The sequence below is a fragment of the Crinia signifera genome, chromosome 1, assembly GCF_055691185.1.
Source record: "Crinia signifera chromosome 1, ASM5569118v1, whole genome shotgun sequence".
Classification (NCBI taxonomy): Eukaryota; Metazoa; Chordata; class Amphibia; order Anura; family Myobatrachidae; genus Crinia; species Crinia signifera.
Window position 1 is genome coordinate 297,669,562 of NC_139217.1, and position 17,548 is coordinate 297,687,109.

Here is a 17,548-nt window from a genome sequence, read left to right on the forward strand (position 1 = left end):
TGTTTTATCTGTCAGCACTGTTGTCTCCTCAGCTGTCATTGTGCTTAGACCTCCTTCATAGCCTTTGGAAGATGCGTATAACTCCTGCAGCTCTGGTCCCTGTGGGTGTCTTCTTAACCCCCTACAGATTAACAGCCAGTTTTTCCACCAAAATCTCAGGTCAAACACCTATGGTTTTGACCCCGGATTTTGCTGGATCCTCTCCATGGTCCCCGTTTCCACTGCCCTGGTTTTCCTGGGTTGTTTCCCTTTTCAGCTGAAAGGGGAATCCGGGAAAGCAGGGCAGAGGGGGGGGGGGGGCTAGCAGGGCCTAGCAGGTCTCTGGTAGCTGTCACAGGCGGACCTCTGTATTGCTGACTCCCTTTGACTTTTGTGGACATTAACCCTTCTGTTATCTTCCTTGAAAAAGATCCTAGTAAAGGATCGAAATGTCTGACTTTTTTCCTGACAGCTTCACTTGGTAAAAAAAATTCTTATCTTTAAATAAATACGTTTTTTATAAAACTTGTTAGGCGAGTGCTCTTTTTCCCCAAAGTGGAATCCTGGACTAATATTAAGACCATTCGTGAAATTTCATCCCTGCTGGATAACTCATGGTCAACTGTAAGTAATATTATTAGAAAGTGGAAGCATTTAGTAACTCAGCCACAAGTGGAAGACCACATAAAATCACAGACTGCGGTCAAGGACTGCTAAGGTGCATGGTGTGTAAAACTTGCCAACACTCTGCTATTCAATAGCTGAAGAGTTCCAAAACTCCACTGGCATTAATATAAGCACAACAATGTGTGGTGTGAGCTTAATGGAATGGGTTTCCATGGCTGAGCAGCTACATACAAGCCTCGCAACCAATGCCAAGCATCTAATGGAGTGGTGTAAAGCACATGGACACTGGTCTGATTATAATAAAGTTCCAAAAGACAATAATGACGACACCCCTGGGCAACCAAAATGTCATGCTCCTGCAGCATACATTTGTTTGTGAAGGTATAAAACTTTTCAGATCAGTGTCTGAGTTTGGTGATTGCCAGGATGACGTCTGTTGCCAGAGTGTACAGTAGATACAGGAAAGCATAGAGGTAGTAGCATTAATCTTGGGGGCAATTCCAGTTGGTTTTACAGAAAATTCCCTAACCCAGATGGACAGGACAGCTCAGAGTCCAGACCTTATCACCATGGAGAACCTCTGGGACGAAATGGAGTGATGGGTGCTTTCTAGGCAGACTCGACCTTATTCATTGCCAAAGTTAGTCACTGTACTTATAGTGAAAATGGCAAAACATACTGCCGCTATTGTCCAGAAGCTTGTGGATAGTTTGCCAAGTAGGGTGCCCACAACTGGTGGACCTCCAAAATACGGACGTCTATAAAATCTCATTGGTCTCTTTGCGGTCAGTGTCCAATCACTTTTGTCTCCATAGTATACCAATGAATATATATATAAATGTGTTCGTATTAAAACAAAATAATATTTCTCACTAAGAAGCTGAAATACATTATTAAGTGTCTCTCAAGCAGGAAAAGCCACACATCTTGGCAAATGTATTAAAAGAGAGCCACATCCTAATCTCAGTTGAAATCAATAAACATAAGATTAAAATTCTTATCTTGATATTAGAATGCCTATTTTTCACAGCTTGCATGTGGTTTCTTCAGGCAGTACAACAGGAAATACATTACTATAGAATAATAAATAGTAAGTTGTTCATGCTTTATTCATTATTTTAAGTGTAACTGGAAAACTAGCTGCGGTTCTGAAAGATGAAATGGGAAGCCCAATAATTTTATACAACCACTTTAAAAAAAGAGCATTGGTTAATCTTCCAACATGCATTTTTCATATTGCACTGGTTAGTATTTTAGGTTCAGTGCCCTTTAATATACATTCAGCGTAAGCATGGCATTTAATTTGTGATTTAAAATAGTATTTTGGGATTCTGTACTTTGGTGGCAGGCAAATCTAGAGTGGAATCAGACATGACAAAAGGAAATAAATGTCGAAATTGGTCAATGCTCTAGGAAGCTCTTTAATGTTCATGCTGAAACCAATAATGCAAGTACACAATTATGAAAAATGAACTTGGAGGCTGGAGTGGCTAAATTGAAACAAAAAAGCACAGCATATTTTATTTCTAAAAAGGGAAAAAAGCAATTTTCTTAAATGAGATCAAAATGTAATGACTAGCACATTTCCAGGCACAAATAAAAATAAAATGAGTACAAATTTCAAAATCACTCAGTCTTCACCCATAAGAACAAAAACAATGGAATTTTAGAATAAATGCATGACGTCAAACATTGGGCATATAATTAATTTACTGAAAATTGCTTCTAATCTAAGATAAGTTAGAAAATACAAACTTTCAGAGAGCATAAATGAAGTTTTTTAACCATAGGTTAGATTTAATGGACAGTGTACAAATCAGGAAGAACTGTGGGAGTCTGAAAAATAAACACAAAATTGGAAGACTAAGATGACCAACTAGTTTATATTGCAAACCCAGCAATATGCAGCTACATTCTAACTTCCATTCTCACCTATTCAGAATTTAATTACTCTAAGAGGAGAAATTCAATCAATTTTGGGTGCCTGATCACACATCTAATAGGATCTTTCAGGATTTTTGCACTTATCACGCCTAACTGCACAGTTAAATCGTATAAAGCGGCTAAACCCATGTTAACTATTGGGTCCGACTAAAAAAAATTATGTTCGGCACCAAACATGGATTTTTCACTGATTTCTGTAGGCAGAAATAATTGACACAAGATCAGAGCCAAAATTTAACTGCTTATTTTGATTTTCTCTTTAATGACACATACCATACCATACTTCTAAAATGATTTTATAGGCTGGTAGTGGCATGGAGATTCCTAAGATTCTTATTTTACTAAAAGACGATTCTAGGTTTGTCAGGCAAAATATGCCTAAGAACAGCGCCCGGTTTCAATCACAGATCAATTTTCTTAAAATAGGTCTAATATTATGAAAAAATATCAAATTGGAAATAAATGTTAATTTAAAGGAATTAGCCCTACTTTTACAGTGCTTAGGCAGCATCATGCCATTCAGCTACTGATTTTGTTGCTCTCTAAGGAAGGCGGATAAACGCCTAAGTGCCTGGTTCTGGTACCAGCATCTGCCCTACACCACCCGTGACAGACCAATATACAGATGGACTCCAACAAAGTGCGGCATATTTCCAAACACCCGGGAGCCGTTATTTAAACATTATAGACCGGGTGATGGCTACCCAAAAGCCATGTTAATCTGGCTGGACTTTATGAAGTGGCGAGTCCACTAAAATAATCGCCTTTGGAGTGGTAACTATAATATTACCAACTTTGCAATATTTATTTGCCAGTACTGTGCATATTCTTCATCCGCATCACAGACCTCTATTAACAAAAAGGATCAACTAAATCACTTGTTTGTCATACTACTAATGGAACTGTCTGGTTTATATTTACATTCATCTACTAATCAAATATTGGTCTGACCTGTCCTTAAGGGGTGTACACATGGAGCGATCCTTCTAAGCGATTTTCATTACATAGTCATAATTGCTTAGAAGGTTAGCAAAGATTGCTGTGAAGGTTAGACAAATCTCCCTATAATATCGCTTAGTAAAAAAGAGTTGCCATTCAAGAATATTTTCACTAGATCGCTGGCTGTCTAGTCAAAAGTGCTGCTATTCACTGCTGAGGGAGATATTCATTAGGCGATCTGCAATGAATACTAACCAAGTATGTTAATTCTAGTATAGTCAAAATCACTGGTGCACTTAGTCAAAATCGCTTAGTTAAAGTCGCTCATTAGCAAAAATCGCTCCGTGTGTACACCCCTTTAGGACAAGTCAAACTAGTGTAAGGGGGCCTTAAGGTTCTCAATGTTGATCCCTCCTTAGTATGTTTGGTCTTATTGACTACAGAATGTGGTGACACCCATAATAGAGAAGGTAGCAGAATCACAGTTTGGGGGGAAAATGGCTAGTTACAGCATTATCAGCCTGCAATAATAAAGCTGTCCTTGGCAAATGGTTCATGCAGAACCAATACATACAAGTGCCCTGGGAAAGAGCAAGTACACACACACACACACACCAGTGACCACCATACAAAACAGACAGCAGCATATAATAGAGATTACATTCACTGCATACAGTATAATACAGCGAGCAATAAAGAAACTTCCATATAATACAGACAACAGAACAGTGACCATCATACAATACAGAGAGCTTCTACATAATAGACATAAATGGAACATACTGTACTGTAAAACAAATGTAGATTCCATTAGTGCAGATGCACGAACCCTTCACACTTTATTTACCCCCTTCTCCCTGCCTGTGTCTGCCCATTTGGTAGGAAGTCACTGGGCTGCAGGTATACGGTCGTATTATTGACCACACTTAGGTCGACAGTCATTAGGTCGACATGCAACTAGGTCGACAAGGTTCTAGGTCAACATGGGACAATGTCGACATGGGTTTAGGTTGACATAGCATTAGATGAACATGGGTTATGTCGACCTAAACCCATGTCAACATTGTCCCATGTCGACCTAGACACCTGTCGACCTTCAACCATGTCGACCTAGAACCCTGTCGACCTAGTTGACTGTCGACCTAAGTGTGGTCGATAAAATTATCCACACCCGGGGCTGCAATAGCTGGCAGGTAACATGTCCGATGTCCTGCCACGTACATTGGCCTCACAAATACTTAACCTAATGTTTCAGCAGTTGCCTTCAAGCTGCCACTTTGCAAGACTGTAACTTTCGCAAGTACCCCCAACCCTTTTCCAAATCACCTCCTCGCACTGATGGATCAAAACAAAATGTTACAGTATTACGATTATTATTAGTGTTAATAGCTGATTAAAATGCACCAAACATTAGGTTCTCACACAGGATGGGCAATATCTGAAGCAGAGTTGTAAATGCAGCCTCTAAAAGGGGTGTACACATGGTGAGATTTTGAGTAGATAGCCAAAAGCTCCCTATTTTTCTCCTGCTTAGTCAATATTGTCTTGCATAGATTGCTTAGCATAGATTGACTGTGCAGGCAATAGCCAAAATCTCCAGTGCATCTAGCCAAAATCTCTCGCAAAATTGCTTAGTCAAAATCTCCCTGTGTGTATTTATATTCCTTTTGGATCTATTTTCTGTATTCAGTAGACATTGATACAGTATTTTCATTAAGTACTCAGGTGTGGCCTTTTCTTATTTACAGTGCAAACACAGAAATGCTAAAAACTAATAACTTCCTTCTCTGCTATCATACACAGAACAAAAACAAAATAATTGTACAAATGTATCTGGATTTAAATAGCAGCATAAGAAAAGCAAAACTTTAGGATTATACATTTTAGTAGAGATTAAAGAAGAATTTGGCATGTGCACACTGTTTTTCAAGGCTGCATACCAAGCTCAGAGCCACTGTCCGTGTACCCTGGATCATGTAGCAAGCACCAGTGCCAGCTGATCTTTGCCTTGATCTCTGCTGTTAGGAAGAAAGTCAATTCAAAGACTGGCAGAACAGGAATGCATTTAACAGTGTCAGCAATCTCAGCAGTACAACTTTCTTAAGCCCTGTACACATGGGCCGATATATCGCAGAGCGATATAGTGCTCGGTGTCCTATTTGCATCAGCGATCAGAGATGGTCGCTGATGAAAAATAAACTGCCGGGGGAGCCCAGCAGATCACTACGGGCAGAAAACGGGAGCGCACACCCGGCGATTTATCACCGTTGCACACTCCCATCGCTGGCAATATGATCACCCACCAACCATATTTCCAGCGATATTTGCTATAAATCGCCCCCGTGTGTACACACCTTTAATTTTGTACATCTTAAAAATGCATAGACTTTAAACTCAACATGTGCATCTTCTGTGGTATATTTTCACTATAAAAAACACTGTTAAATGCTTATTCTCATATAGTCAATATGAAATCAAAACAGAGCCAATTAAACGTTAAGTTGTTGTTCAGTGTAATTTACTACAGCTTAGCCTGGAATCAGTGGCGTAGCCACCCCCCGTCGCTGCCCCACCGAGCACCCCTACCCCGCCTCCCATGCAAACCCCCCCTCAATCCCCCACAGCCTTACCTATCGCGCTGGTCCCGGCGGCTCCGTTCTTCTGCTGAGGACCACCAGAAAATGGCCGCCCCCATACAGCAGACAGTTTCAGAGAACTGTGTGCTATATGGAGGCGGCCATTTTGTGGTGGTCCGCAGCAGAAGAACGGAGCCGCCGGGACCAGCGCGATAGGTAAGTCTGCGGGGGATTGAGGGGGGTTTAACTATAGCACCGCAGCCCCTGCCTGGAATCTTATAGGTGCTACTGAAGTTGTTATTAATCGACCAGGTGCAATGGCTATAATGATAAAGCTGGAATAGTGCAACACGTTTATCGCAGCTTATACAAAGCATCCTATCAGACAGTACTAACATAAATTACATTTAAATGGGGGAGCATTAATATTGATGGTAGTGTTTTAATTCAGTATTAAAAAAAACCTTGACCGACTGAAGTGCTTGCTATACATCTACTCCATTTTCGATTTGGTGTTTTAGACTGCTTTACACGTGCAGTGAAAAATGCCGCTGTGCTACCAAACATACACGCCCTTTCTGTGGCACAGAAACATTCCCTTAAAGTATGCTAGACCATGAAGAACACGCTATTCAGGAGGGCAATGATGGAGAACAAACATTCTGTATACAGCTTATAGATAATCTCGGTTTCATGTGTTAATAATGTGAAATAGATAAAGCATAAGAGGAATTTAACTAAATCCTTTTTTATTAGACAATTCAATGGATGCTCATTTGTTTTTCCTGGGAACAATTAACCTGTATTTATGTGAAAACAGAGGGTTCAGGATAAGTCCTCGGATCAATTTGTTTTCGTGATCGCGGCTGTTAAAACCACACTTCTCGCAGATTTTGCTTCTCCTGTCTCCAGTCAGGAAAAAAATCCCTGATAATGTTGCTATCGGCTTCAATAAAACTCCCCCACCCACCTGGATCAATCTGCCACAGCAATTTACCGTAATTTATGGAATTCTTCCCATAATGGTCATAATTGGCAAAACTCCAATGTTAATATTACAATCTGTTATGCACACAACTTTTATTTACAGAAAGCAAGCCATACTGTCACTCATTAGAGCACCTTATTATTATTATTTTTTAACTTGCGATTCCAGCTTCTCATAAACCTATTGCCACTAAGCGGAATTGGGCAAGCTGAAGCCCATGTAAAGAACAGAAGCAGTGCTGTGTATACAGGGGATGCAGTTTAAATCCTGGCGGTCGAGATCCCGGCGTTCAGAATCCGACCGCCGAAATCCTGACAGTTTCTCCCTCCGTGGGTGTCCACGACACCCCTGGAGGGAGAATAAATTAGCGTGCCGAGCGTAGCGAGGCACCAGGCCCGCTGCGTGGCGAGCGCAGCGAGCCCGCAAGGGGGGGGGGGTGCGATCCACGTCCCCCCCTTGTCGGGATTTCGGCGGTCGGGATTCTGAACGCCGGGATCCCGACCGCCGGGATTTCATACTGAATCCGTATACAGATATGCCAAACAAAATACCCTACATTACAGCTAAAATACGGTATATTGCCGATTTTCAGTGGGTTTTAAAACATTTCTAGCTGTAATGTGAAAGGTCCAGAGAGAAATTTACTGGTTTTAAAATACCAGTAATTCAAAACTGGTTAAAAGCATGGTCCTACCCGTTTCAGAGTAGTGTGATGCTTCTTTCACACCGCAAAACTGGCTTTTACCAGGTATTTTAAAACGTTTCTAAAAACGGGTCTGCCCGCTAAAACCCCTTTCACACCGCATGTCTTTAAAAACGGTATTTCAGTGCAGTTTTTGTTCCTTCACAACACTGAACCTGTTTTAACCCATAGAAAACAGTGGATGAAAAAAAACGGGTCTGAAACGGGTAGGACCCTGCTTTATTACCGTTTAGAAATACCAGTTCAATAGAATCGGTAAATTCACTCTGCACCTTTCAGACCGCACAAATTACCATTTTAAAAACGGTAAAAACAACGGCAAAATAACGGGTAAAAAGTGCGGTCTGAAAGGGGCACGAAACGGCTATTACAAATCATGAGCAGGTCACAGAGGGTAATAGGCTATCTCCCTTGTGATCTCACCAGGCACATGCAGGAAATAAACAAAGGAGTTCAGTCTCAGTGCACACTGTGCAGAGAGAGGAGACTTTTTGGTACTCTTTACCTAGATGGGCGCCCGTCATGGTGATCGCGGGTACATTTATGTCTGGCCGCGACGCGACCGACGCGATGCCCGCGATTTCCCATTGAAACCCATGTTAAACATGGAAATCGCGTCGGTCGCGTCGCGGCCGTCCATAAATGTACCCGCGATGCCCACGACGCGATGCACCCGATTTCCCATAGGAATCAATGTTAAATGGCCCGACCGACGCGATTTTACTGTTAAATGCCTCAATGGACCCGATTTGGCCATAGGAATCAATGTTAAATGGGCCACAGAGCCCAAATAGGCACAATTAACCCTTAAATGTCCCCCCAAATTTTTAACGCCACCCCACGATCCACGCCAACCCTAAGCGTGGCGAGCGGCGGCGGTACGCGTCCTCCGACCTTTTCATGCCCTACTATCCACGTCGGCGTGGAGTTGAGAATAGAATAGTGTGGCGAGCGCAGCGAGCCACCGAGCCCGAAGCGTGGCGAGCGCAGCGAGCCCCGCGAGGGGACGCGGATACCTTCACAGTTATACGCGTCCCCTCGCGGGCTTCACAGGTGTCCGTGGCGACGCGGACACCTGTGAAGCCCGCGAGGGGACGCGTTTACCTGTGAAGGTATCCGCGTGCGCTCGCCACGCTTCGGGCTCGGTGGCTCGCTGCGCTCGCCACACTATTCTATTCTCAACTCCACGCCGACGTGGATAGTAGGGCATGAAAAGGTCAGAGGACGCGTACCGCCGCCCCTCGCGGGCTCGCCACGCTTCGGGTTGGCGTGTATCGTGGGGTGGCGTTAAAAATTTGGGGGGACATTTAAGGGTTAATTGTGCCTATTTGGGCTCTGTGGCCCATTTAACATTGATTCCTATGGCCAAATCGCGGGCATTGAGGCATTTTACATGAAAATCGCGCTCAATCAGCCTTTTTAACATTGTTCCCTATGGGAAAATCGCGGTCATCGCGGGTAGCAGATTTTTATGTACCCGCGATTTACCCGCGATGCCCGCGATTTTTACCCCCGACGCCCGTGATTTCAATCGCTGGCGCCCATCTAGGTAAAGAGTACCGACTTTTTTACACCAGTGCATGCGGAATGGGATTGTTTGGTCAACCATAAGATGGTCGACAGTCATTAGGTCGACATACAGGAAGGTCGACAGGGGACTAGGTCGACACATGCATTAGGTTGACATGGGTTTTTGATCCGAATGTCGACACAGACACAATTTTAAGTGTACCACATCGCTCGCTGCACTCGCAACACTTAGGGCACGGTGCCACTATTTTCTTCTACCACCATGCCCTAGTGGATGGTATGGCATGAAATACTGCCTTACGGCTCAAAAAAAGGTCAAAAACCAATGTCGAACTTTTGATGTGTCGACCTAGACCCATGTCTACCTAGACTCCTGTCGACCTTCCTGTATATCGACCTAATGACTGTCGATCATCTTATGGTCGACCATTCGACCGAATCCTGTGCATACTGTGCAGAGAGTTGACTTTATTTCTACCCACCCCCTCCTTTTTATGCTGTAAAAATGTCATATGTAAGCCTGTGTCCCAGAAATGACATCAACCCATTTCACCCATAGAAAACAGTGGAATGTACAAAAACGGTATTGAAATGGTAATATACCAGTTATACTGCTTTCACACTGCAAAACCTGCTTAGACCAGGTATTTAAAATGTTTTTTAAAAGGGGTCAGAGCAAGTTTAACCCCTTTCACATCGCATGTGAAACCTGGTCTAAAGCAGGTTTGCGGTGTGAAAGCAGCATGCCAGCAGGAGCTCCCGCACTGCAGGCAGGGAGGAGAGCTGCAGGACCCTGGAAGGGTAAGGGTAGGGGGTCTGACACTGAGCATTAGCTGGTCCCCTCTGAGCCAGCGCAGTGTATATTTAATGAGCCGGCCGCTCATTACATATGCGCATATGTAATGAGCAGCTGGTTCATTAAATATGCACTGTGCTGGGGACCAATAGTGCTCACTGCTGCCTGGGTACCGTTTCGGACCCATTCAGATAGGGGGAAGAAAAAAAAAGGGTCTGAAACGGTAAAAAAATCGTTTGTTTTTTTGGAAACGGTAAAATCACTGCACCTTTCAGACCGCACATATTACCGTTTTAAACCGGTTAAAAATCGGCAAAATACCGTTTTTTTTTTAGTGCGGTCTGAAAGGGGCATTACAACATGCAATGTGAAAGGGGTTTAACTGGCTTTAGACCCGTTTTAAGAAACGTTTACAAAAACACGTTGAAAGCAGGTTTGCAATGTGAAAGAAGCATTAATTACAATGCAGTGTGAGTAGGATGCATGTTATAGTGTGTACACACTACACGATATGAACAAAAATATCACCAACGATGGTCATAATGCATTTAAGTTTCAGTTATTGTGCAGTGTGTATGCAATTTAAGAGATTTTTCACATCAGTCCCTGCCCTAGTGGAGATTACAATCTATATTCCCTACCACATGTACACGCATACACAGACATTCTAGGGTTAATTTTGTTGGGAGCCATTTAGCCTAGGGATACGGTCATTGGGTCACCAGCAAGTTGTTAGACAGTCAATAGGTCATCATGTGTCTAGGTCGACATGCAGGAAGGTCGACATGAGTCTACGTCGACAGAGTCATTAAGTCGACATGGGTTGGGTCGACAGTCAAAAGGTCTACATGGGGTTTTTCACTGTTTTTTGAGCAGACATGTGCCGACAGGCGGTATTTCATGCCCTACCATCCACTAGGGCGTGGTGGGAGAATGAAATAGTGCTCCAAGCTTAGCAAACCACCGTGCTCGAAGCATGGCGAGTGCAGTGAGCCATGCGTGGGGACACGGTGCACTTTAATTTGTGTCCATGTCAACTGTGTCCACATTTGGAAAAAAAAAAAAAAAAACCTGTGAAAAACCTCATGTCTACCTTTTGGCTCTCGACCTAACCCATGTCGACCTTCCTGCAGGTCGACCTAGACAAATGTCGACCTAATGACTAACAACTTGCTGGTGAATAACTGATCCACACCCTTAGCCTAAAAGTATATTTTTGGATTGTGGGTGAAAACCGGAGTGCCCGGAGGAAACCCACACAAGCACAGGGAGAATATACAAACTACGCACAGGTAGAGCCATGGTGGCAATGGAACCCATGACCTCAGTGCTGTGAGGCAGTAATGCTAACCATTACACCATCCATTCTACAATAAAAGTATTATTGCTAAAAGCTCACCGACAATAATCAACAAGCAGAAATGATTGTGCTACGACCAGTGGGCGGATTATTTGTGTGTTGTGAAAGAGGTAATCGACATCTCATATGCATATATTTGCAAACATGATTAATCCACCATGCCGTGACAAGGCATTTCTGTTACTGGCAGCCACTGATGCTAAGTGATAATAGCACCCACCATTTCAAAATTGTATGCAACATGATAATAGCATATACAATAATATATCCATATTGAGTGCCAACTTACCTAAAGTCACCATTAGATCCTCCAAATACTGGTCATATCCATGCTCTCAGAACAACAGTCATTTTTCAACCACATTTTTTACAAGATTCCTGGCAATTGCCTGATCTGATTAATACCTAGCACTGCATTCATTTCGGCTGCTGCTCAGTAACACCAGTTATGTCACAGTGTGTTTGCCAGCTGATGACAGCTGGTGCATTATGCAAGCAGATGTCAAATTCTATTACATAATTGCCTTTTAAAAATATGTTTATTGCAGTGTTCAACCACCACTTTGTGGCTCCAAATTTCATCTTCTGCCCTATGTATCCCTTCCTTGTCTGCAGGGACAGAATGTAGGTCGCATTAGACATACTATAGGCAAATGTGTTGTCAGCAGTTGTAGAGCACCGTTGTGTAAAAGTATTCCCTTTTTGGCCAGAGAAGATGAACTATGTAATTCTACACATAAGCAGCACTACTAGAAAGTTGGGTACTTGTTTCCTAGCACAGCGCCCATCACATACCATTGCATGCCTTAATTAGTGGTATGCGATGGGATCCGATTTTCGGGTCCAAAGTGCCGCACTGTACAATTTTAAAATCACATCGCATGCCATTAAAATGGCATGCGATGCGATCAAAATTATGTTTTAATTGTACATGCACCCTGATGGGTGATTAGTATGTCATATGCACCCTTATCGTTAACACCACCGCCACTATCAACGCCAACCCGAAGCGTGGCGAGTGCAGCGAGCCCACGGGGGGTGGCGGTACGCGTCCTCCGACCTTTTCATACACCACTATCCACGTCGGCGCGGAGTTGATTTTATATAGTGTGGCGAGCGCAGCGAGCCACCGAGCCCAAAGTGTGGCAAGCGCAGCGAGCCCTGCGAGGGGACGCGGAATACATGTGAAGTTATCCACGTCCGCTCGCCACACTATATAAAATCAACTCCACGCTGACATGGATAGTGGGGGTATAAAAAGGTCGGAGGACGCGTACCGCCGCCGTTCGCCACGCTTCGGGTTGGCGTTAATAGTGACGGTGGCGTTAACAATGGGGGTGCATATAACATACTAATCACCCATCAGGGTGATTGTACAATGAAATCATTGTTTTGATCGCAATCGCATCGCATGCGATGCGATCAAAACGATGTAATAAGATTAAAATCGTGGGCGCCGTGCTAGGAAACAAGTACCGAAAGTTGTATGAACTGTATGGAGCTTCCAATGGTCAACCTACTGTACATAGAAACTCCTGTCCTAACAGACAACTATATAATGGAATAAGACAAATATTGTTAGCACTTGACAAACAACTAGATATATACTGGCTAGGTTGCCCTGATGGGTGTGGGTCATAGGGTTGACACGGTCATTAGATTGACATGAGTTTTTCATTATTATTTTTTGGGTGTCTGTTGACTTAAGTCGACATTGACACCGTATACATGTACCACCTTCGCTTGCCATGCTTCGGGCATGGTTCCTCACTACACTCGGCACACTATTATATTCTCCCTCTATGCCCACTTGGATAGATGGTTTACCATCATGATAAAACTAATGTTGGCCTAAGTAGTGGTCGACCTAATGCTTGTAGACGTAGTGACCGCACTCCTTTCCTAATTAGGTATTTACAATTCATGCTGCACATAAAGCCAACAGGCAGATTGGTAGGATGTTCATGGTCACCTGGTTTGAATAAGGCCGTGTAATATAGAATAAATGATCTTCATTCCTTTACCAATATTAGTATAATATACATTAGTTCCAGTGTTACAGGGATATCCTATTATCAAAAATAAAAACATTGGGTGCAAAAAAAAAAGTTTTCGCAATTTATTATTATTATTATTATTTTTTAATCAGCTATCCAACACCAAAAATGCATGAGTTCTCGTGAAACACACAGGTTCAATGAAATCCATGTGTTTTGGGCAGCAGCCGCTCCATTTTCACTGGAAAACGGGGCTGTCTTGGGGAATTTAAATTGCCTGCCTAAGGCAGGTGAAACAAAATGCCCAATAAGCCGCAGTAAAGCCAGCTTTTCATGGCTAATTAGATATCCCCAGATGAGCTAACTAACCCACGGTTCGCAATCGTGGCTAATAGGATATCCCCGTGAGAAAACAAAGTGCTACATAATAATCTCACATGGTAGCAATTTAAAGTACATGTGAGGTGTACAATACACACACGTATGACACAATGACAAATAAAACATTTAATGATGCCATGTTTCTAGATAAAGCCTTAACTATACTCACAAATGTGATAACAATTGTACTTACCACAGGCTTTAGCAGCCGTGATGCATATCTCCTCAGCATTATACTCGCCAGGGGGTAAGACCAGGTAATCGCCTTCAGCCTTGCCCAATGCATGATATAAGAAAATGTGAAAACCTTGCTCGCTGGGCCTTGAGCAGTTTGCATTAGGTTGGACATCCTCACTTGGGCGAATAGGAATTGTTGTTATGCTCATTTCAGTCATTGTGAGGCAAGCCATTACATCACTGCATTAGGAAGCAATACCTTAAAAACAAAAAATAAAAATATCTATATTTTAGTGTGTTTGAAAATTATTAAACAATTTTCATATAGGACTAGTTGCACAGGTATGTGGATGGTTGACAGACAATGGGGTTCGGTTCTATTAGGTGCGGATGATTCGCACTCACAAATCATCGCGGCACTGGGTGCACTTTACGGGGGACTGAATTCACTTAAAAGTGCTTGTGCCTCCATAAGGCTGCGAGCAATTTTAAGCGAATTCGGGCCAGCGAAGGGTGCGAAATTGGTTTAATTCAGGCGCCGGTTTCATCGTTTAAATGGAACCGGTACGGCACCTTGCACCCTTCAGTACTAATAGTAACGACCCCAATGTCAATCTCAACAGTCAAAAGGTGAACACCATATGGTTGACATTGTCAAAGGGTTCACACAGGCAATAGGTTGATAAATAAAATGGTCAACTTGAGTTTCTCAAAAGTTTTTTGCATTTGTTTTTGACAGTTTCATACTCCACCTGAAGGCCAATTTGGAACAGTTAAGAGTGCTGAGCACAGCAGTAACGGTAAAAACTAAAAGTTGACCTTTCTAGGTGTCAACCTTTCCCTTGTGTCAACATTGTGCATGACAACCCTTTGGGGTCAACCTAGACATTGTCTGTGACATATACCACAAATCAGTTTCACAAGCTCTATACTAATTACAATGGATGTATGCTGTCCTCATATTGCTATAAAACACAAACGCACAAAAAAGTTCAGCAGGTAGTGTTGATGCTTTATTTTATCTTTTCAAAAGCCTGCAAGCATGCCTCTCATTCATGTCCATAAATACTGAAATCAAAAACCTGACGACTTGTATCAAAAGGATGGATCACTTTATGTGACCAGAAGTGTGCAATAATCAAAGTGCACAGACAATAAGCAGTATACATTTTTTATCGCAAGATATTCCATGTTCATTTTTGGCCCCACTGCAATTGCAGCCTTTTAGCTTAGCTTCAAACCCTGGTCATGGCCAAATCATTTTTAACCATTCATACTAGCAGCACGCCGCATTATCGCCAATTAGATCAGACTGCCACATGACCTGGAGAGGAGTATAATACCAGTGTGTTTAGAGCTGTACTGGGGCATGCTCCAAAGAGAACGAATACTAATGGTTAAAAAACTTCTTTACACACAAAAAAAAAACAACCCAGAAGATATCTTAATAAGTGAATTGAATTCTGACAAAATGTGTGTAGGTCTCAAACTCGTTGACTTACCATGAATGTCACGGAGCATCCGTGAAATACTGGATTGCCATGTGACACAACACAATGATTAAATTATCATTCTCTGCCCACCATGTAGGAAAACTAGAGAATAATGAGGGAGAGGTGTGCTATATTGAAATGTCCACCCCCAGGGCAGTATTCAATGCTCTCGATTCACCATTTTTTACGGTGTATCGTGCTGTTTTCACTCCCTGTGGTGAATCTTTTTCACTGAAAATCTGATTCATCCTATTCAATGTTAACTGTTCACAAAAAGCGAACAGTGAATGCCGGCCAGTTCTCAGTTTCATGCTCGTTGCAAGTCGCTGGTGTATTTCAATGGCGTTTTCACTGTGATTCGCCGAGAGTGTATTCAATGCTAGGACGGAGAACTGCTTTCAGCATGATTTTCGCCATATTTCACCGTTTTGCATTCTACATCTTTTTAAGGTGAACTGGAAAGTGATCTTTTTAAAATAAAGTTTTTTTTGGTGCAAAAAAAAAAAAATCTGTCATTTTATTATGTGAAGGGGCATGCTATTTGTATTTATGTAATATATATTTAATTTTTTTTTTTTTTTACACATTACACCAGGCAGTGGGCGGGGAGCCGCTCATAACATATTCACTGCACACTGGTCCCGCTCATTACATATGCACAAGCGGGACCAGTGCAGCGGCTCCTTCTACAGCGTCCCCTGCCCGGAGGGCAGCTTCTGCTGCCTGTGTCCCCGGGAGCCCTCCTTCTCCTCCACACATTCCGGCGCAGGCAGGGAGGCTTCCATCTCCCAGGTCCCTGTGGCGGGTTAAAAATCACCGTCAACGCCTCAGCGAGCCCCTGAGGCGTTGAATAGGATGAGAGGGAGGGCTGGCAGCAAATGCTCCAGCCCTCCGGAACCTCACGAATGTGGACCGAATCCTAAACAGGATTCGCTGCACATAGCGATAATTAACATTAATTACTGGCCTTTGTGCGAGGCCCCTCCGCTTCTCTCACTCCAGATAATTTCTGTTTTGTTTTTTTGTTTTTTAAATTAGCTCTAGTTCTTTTGATAATAGATAGCCTCAATTAATAAAGAATTTAGCAAGCATATGGAAATCAACCAGAATATACTAGAAGGTGATAGACAAAAATATTCCAGGTGGTCACTACATGGATATTCTAGAATATTCCCTGCCCATATATAAACGATTGGCCACGATCAATTAGCAGTTGAGCAAATCAAGTTTTCTAGTATGTCTTCTTGTTCAATTGTATACATGTGTATCTGCACTCGTACAGGGTTAGGTCACTGAATGTCTGTTGAGATTAGAATAGATAGATAGATAGATAGATAGATAGATACATATACACACACACACACACACACACACAGGGCTATTTTTCAGCAGGCTCCAGCAGGAACTGAGGCCCTTATTCTAGTTCACTCTTTCTGACAAAATATTTCTTAGATGGACAAAACCATGTGCACTCCAGGTGAGGCAGGTGTTACTTGTGCTGGAACTCAAGAAATACATAGCCAACGAAGACTGAATTTATAAAAAAACGCCAATCAGTAACTCAGAACGGAGTTTATTCTCCCACCATGCCCTAGTGGATGGTAGGGCAAGAAATACCGCCTATCGGGATGGAAGAATTGTGAAAAACCCCATGTTGACCTAATGACCCTGTCGACCAACATGCTGGTGACCCAATGACTGTATCCCAGTCCAGCAATGTGGGCTGGCAACAGGCACACATACCTGGAATTTACAGATACAGAAATGGAACCAGAGACCAAACGCTTGCCCTGGTTAGTAGACGTCCAGAATTGCCATGAAAAGCCAATGGCACATTAACAAAGTAGCTTATGGCTTTTGCAGGAGATAAATGAAGTTATTCTGGTTGGCTCGCAAAGCAGCGGTATTTTGTAAACATCCATTCGCAGGCATGCGTGCGGGCCTGAAATCATTCAAAGGTCGCCAACCATCTAATGATTTCTTCAGTGCTCGAAAACCTCAGTTTCTGCTGAATTACTTCTGAAGCATCTAGCTCCGAGAACTGGGCGGGCAGCCCCC

General features: G+C 42.8%; 1 protein-coding gene across 1 annotated transcript in view; it reads right to left on the bottom strand.

Moving 5' to 3' along the window:
• JAK2 (Janus kinase 2) overlaps positions 1–17,548 on the bottom strand; it is a 196,284-nt gene that overhangs the window by 134,064 nt on the left and 44,672 nt on the right. Inside the window, exon 2 of the mRNA XM_083186002.1 lies at positions 14,014–14,256. Within this exon, the coding sequence (XP_083042128.1) occupies positions 14,014–14,230 (217 nt within the window). The 5' untranslated portion in view covers positions 14,231–14,256. The remainder of the gene's footprint in view (positions 1–14,013; positions 14,257–17,548) is intronic.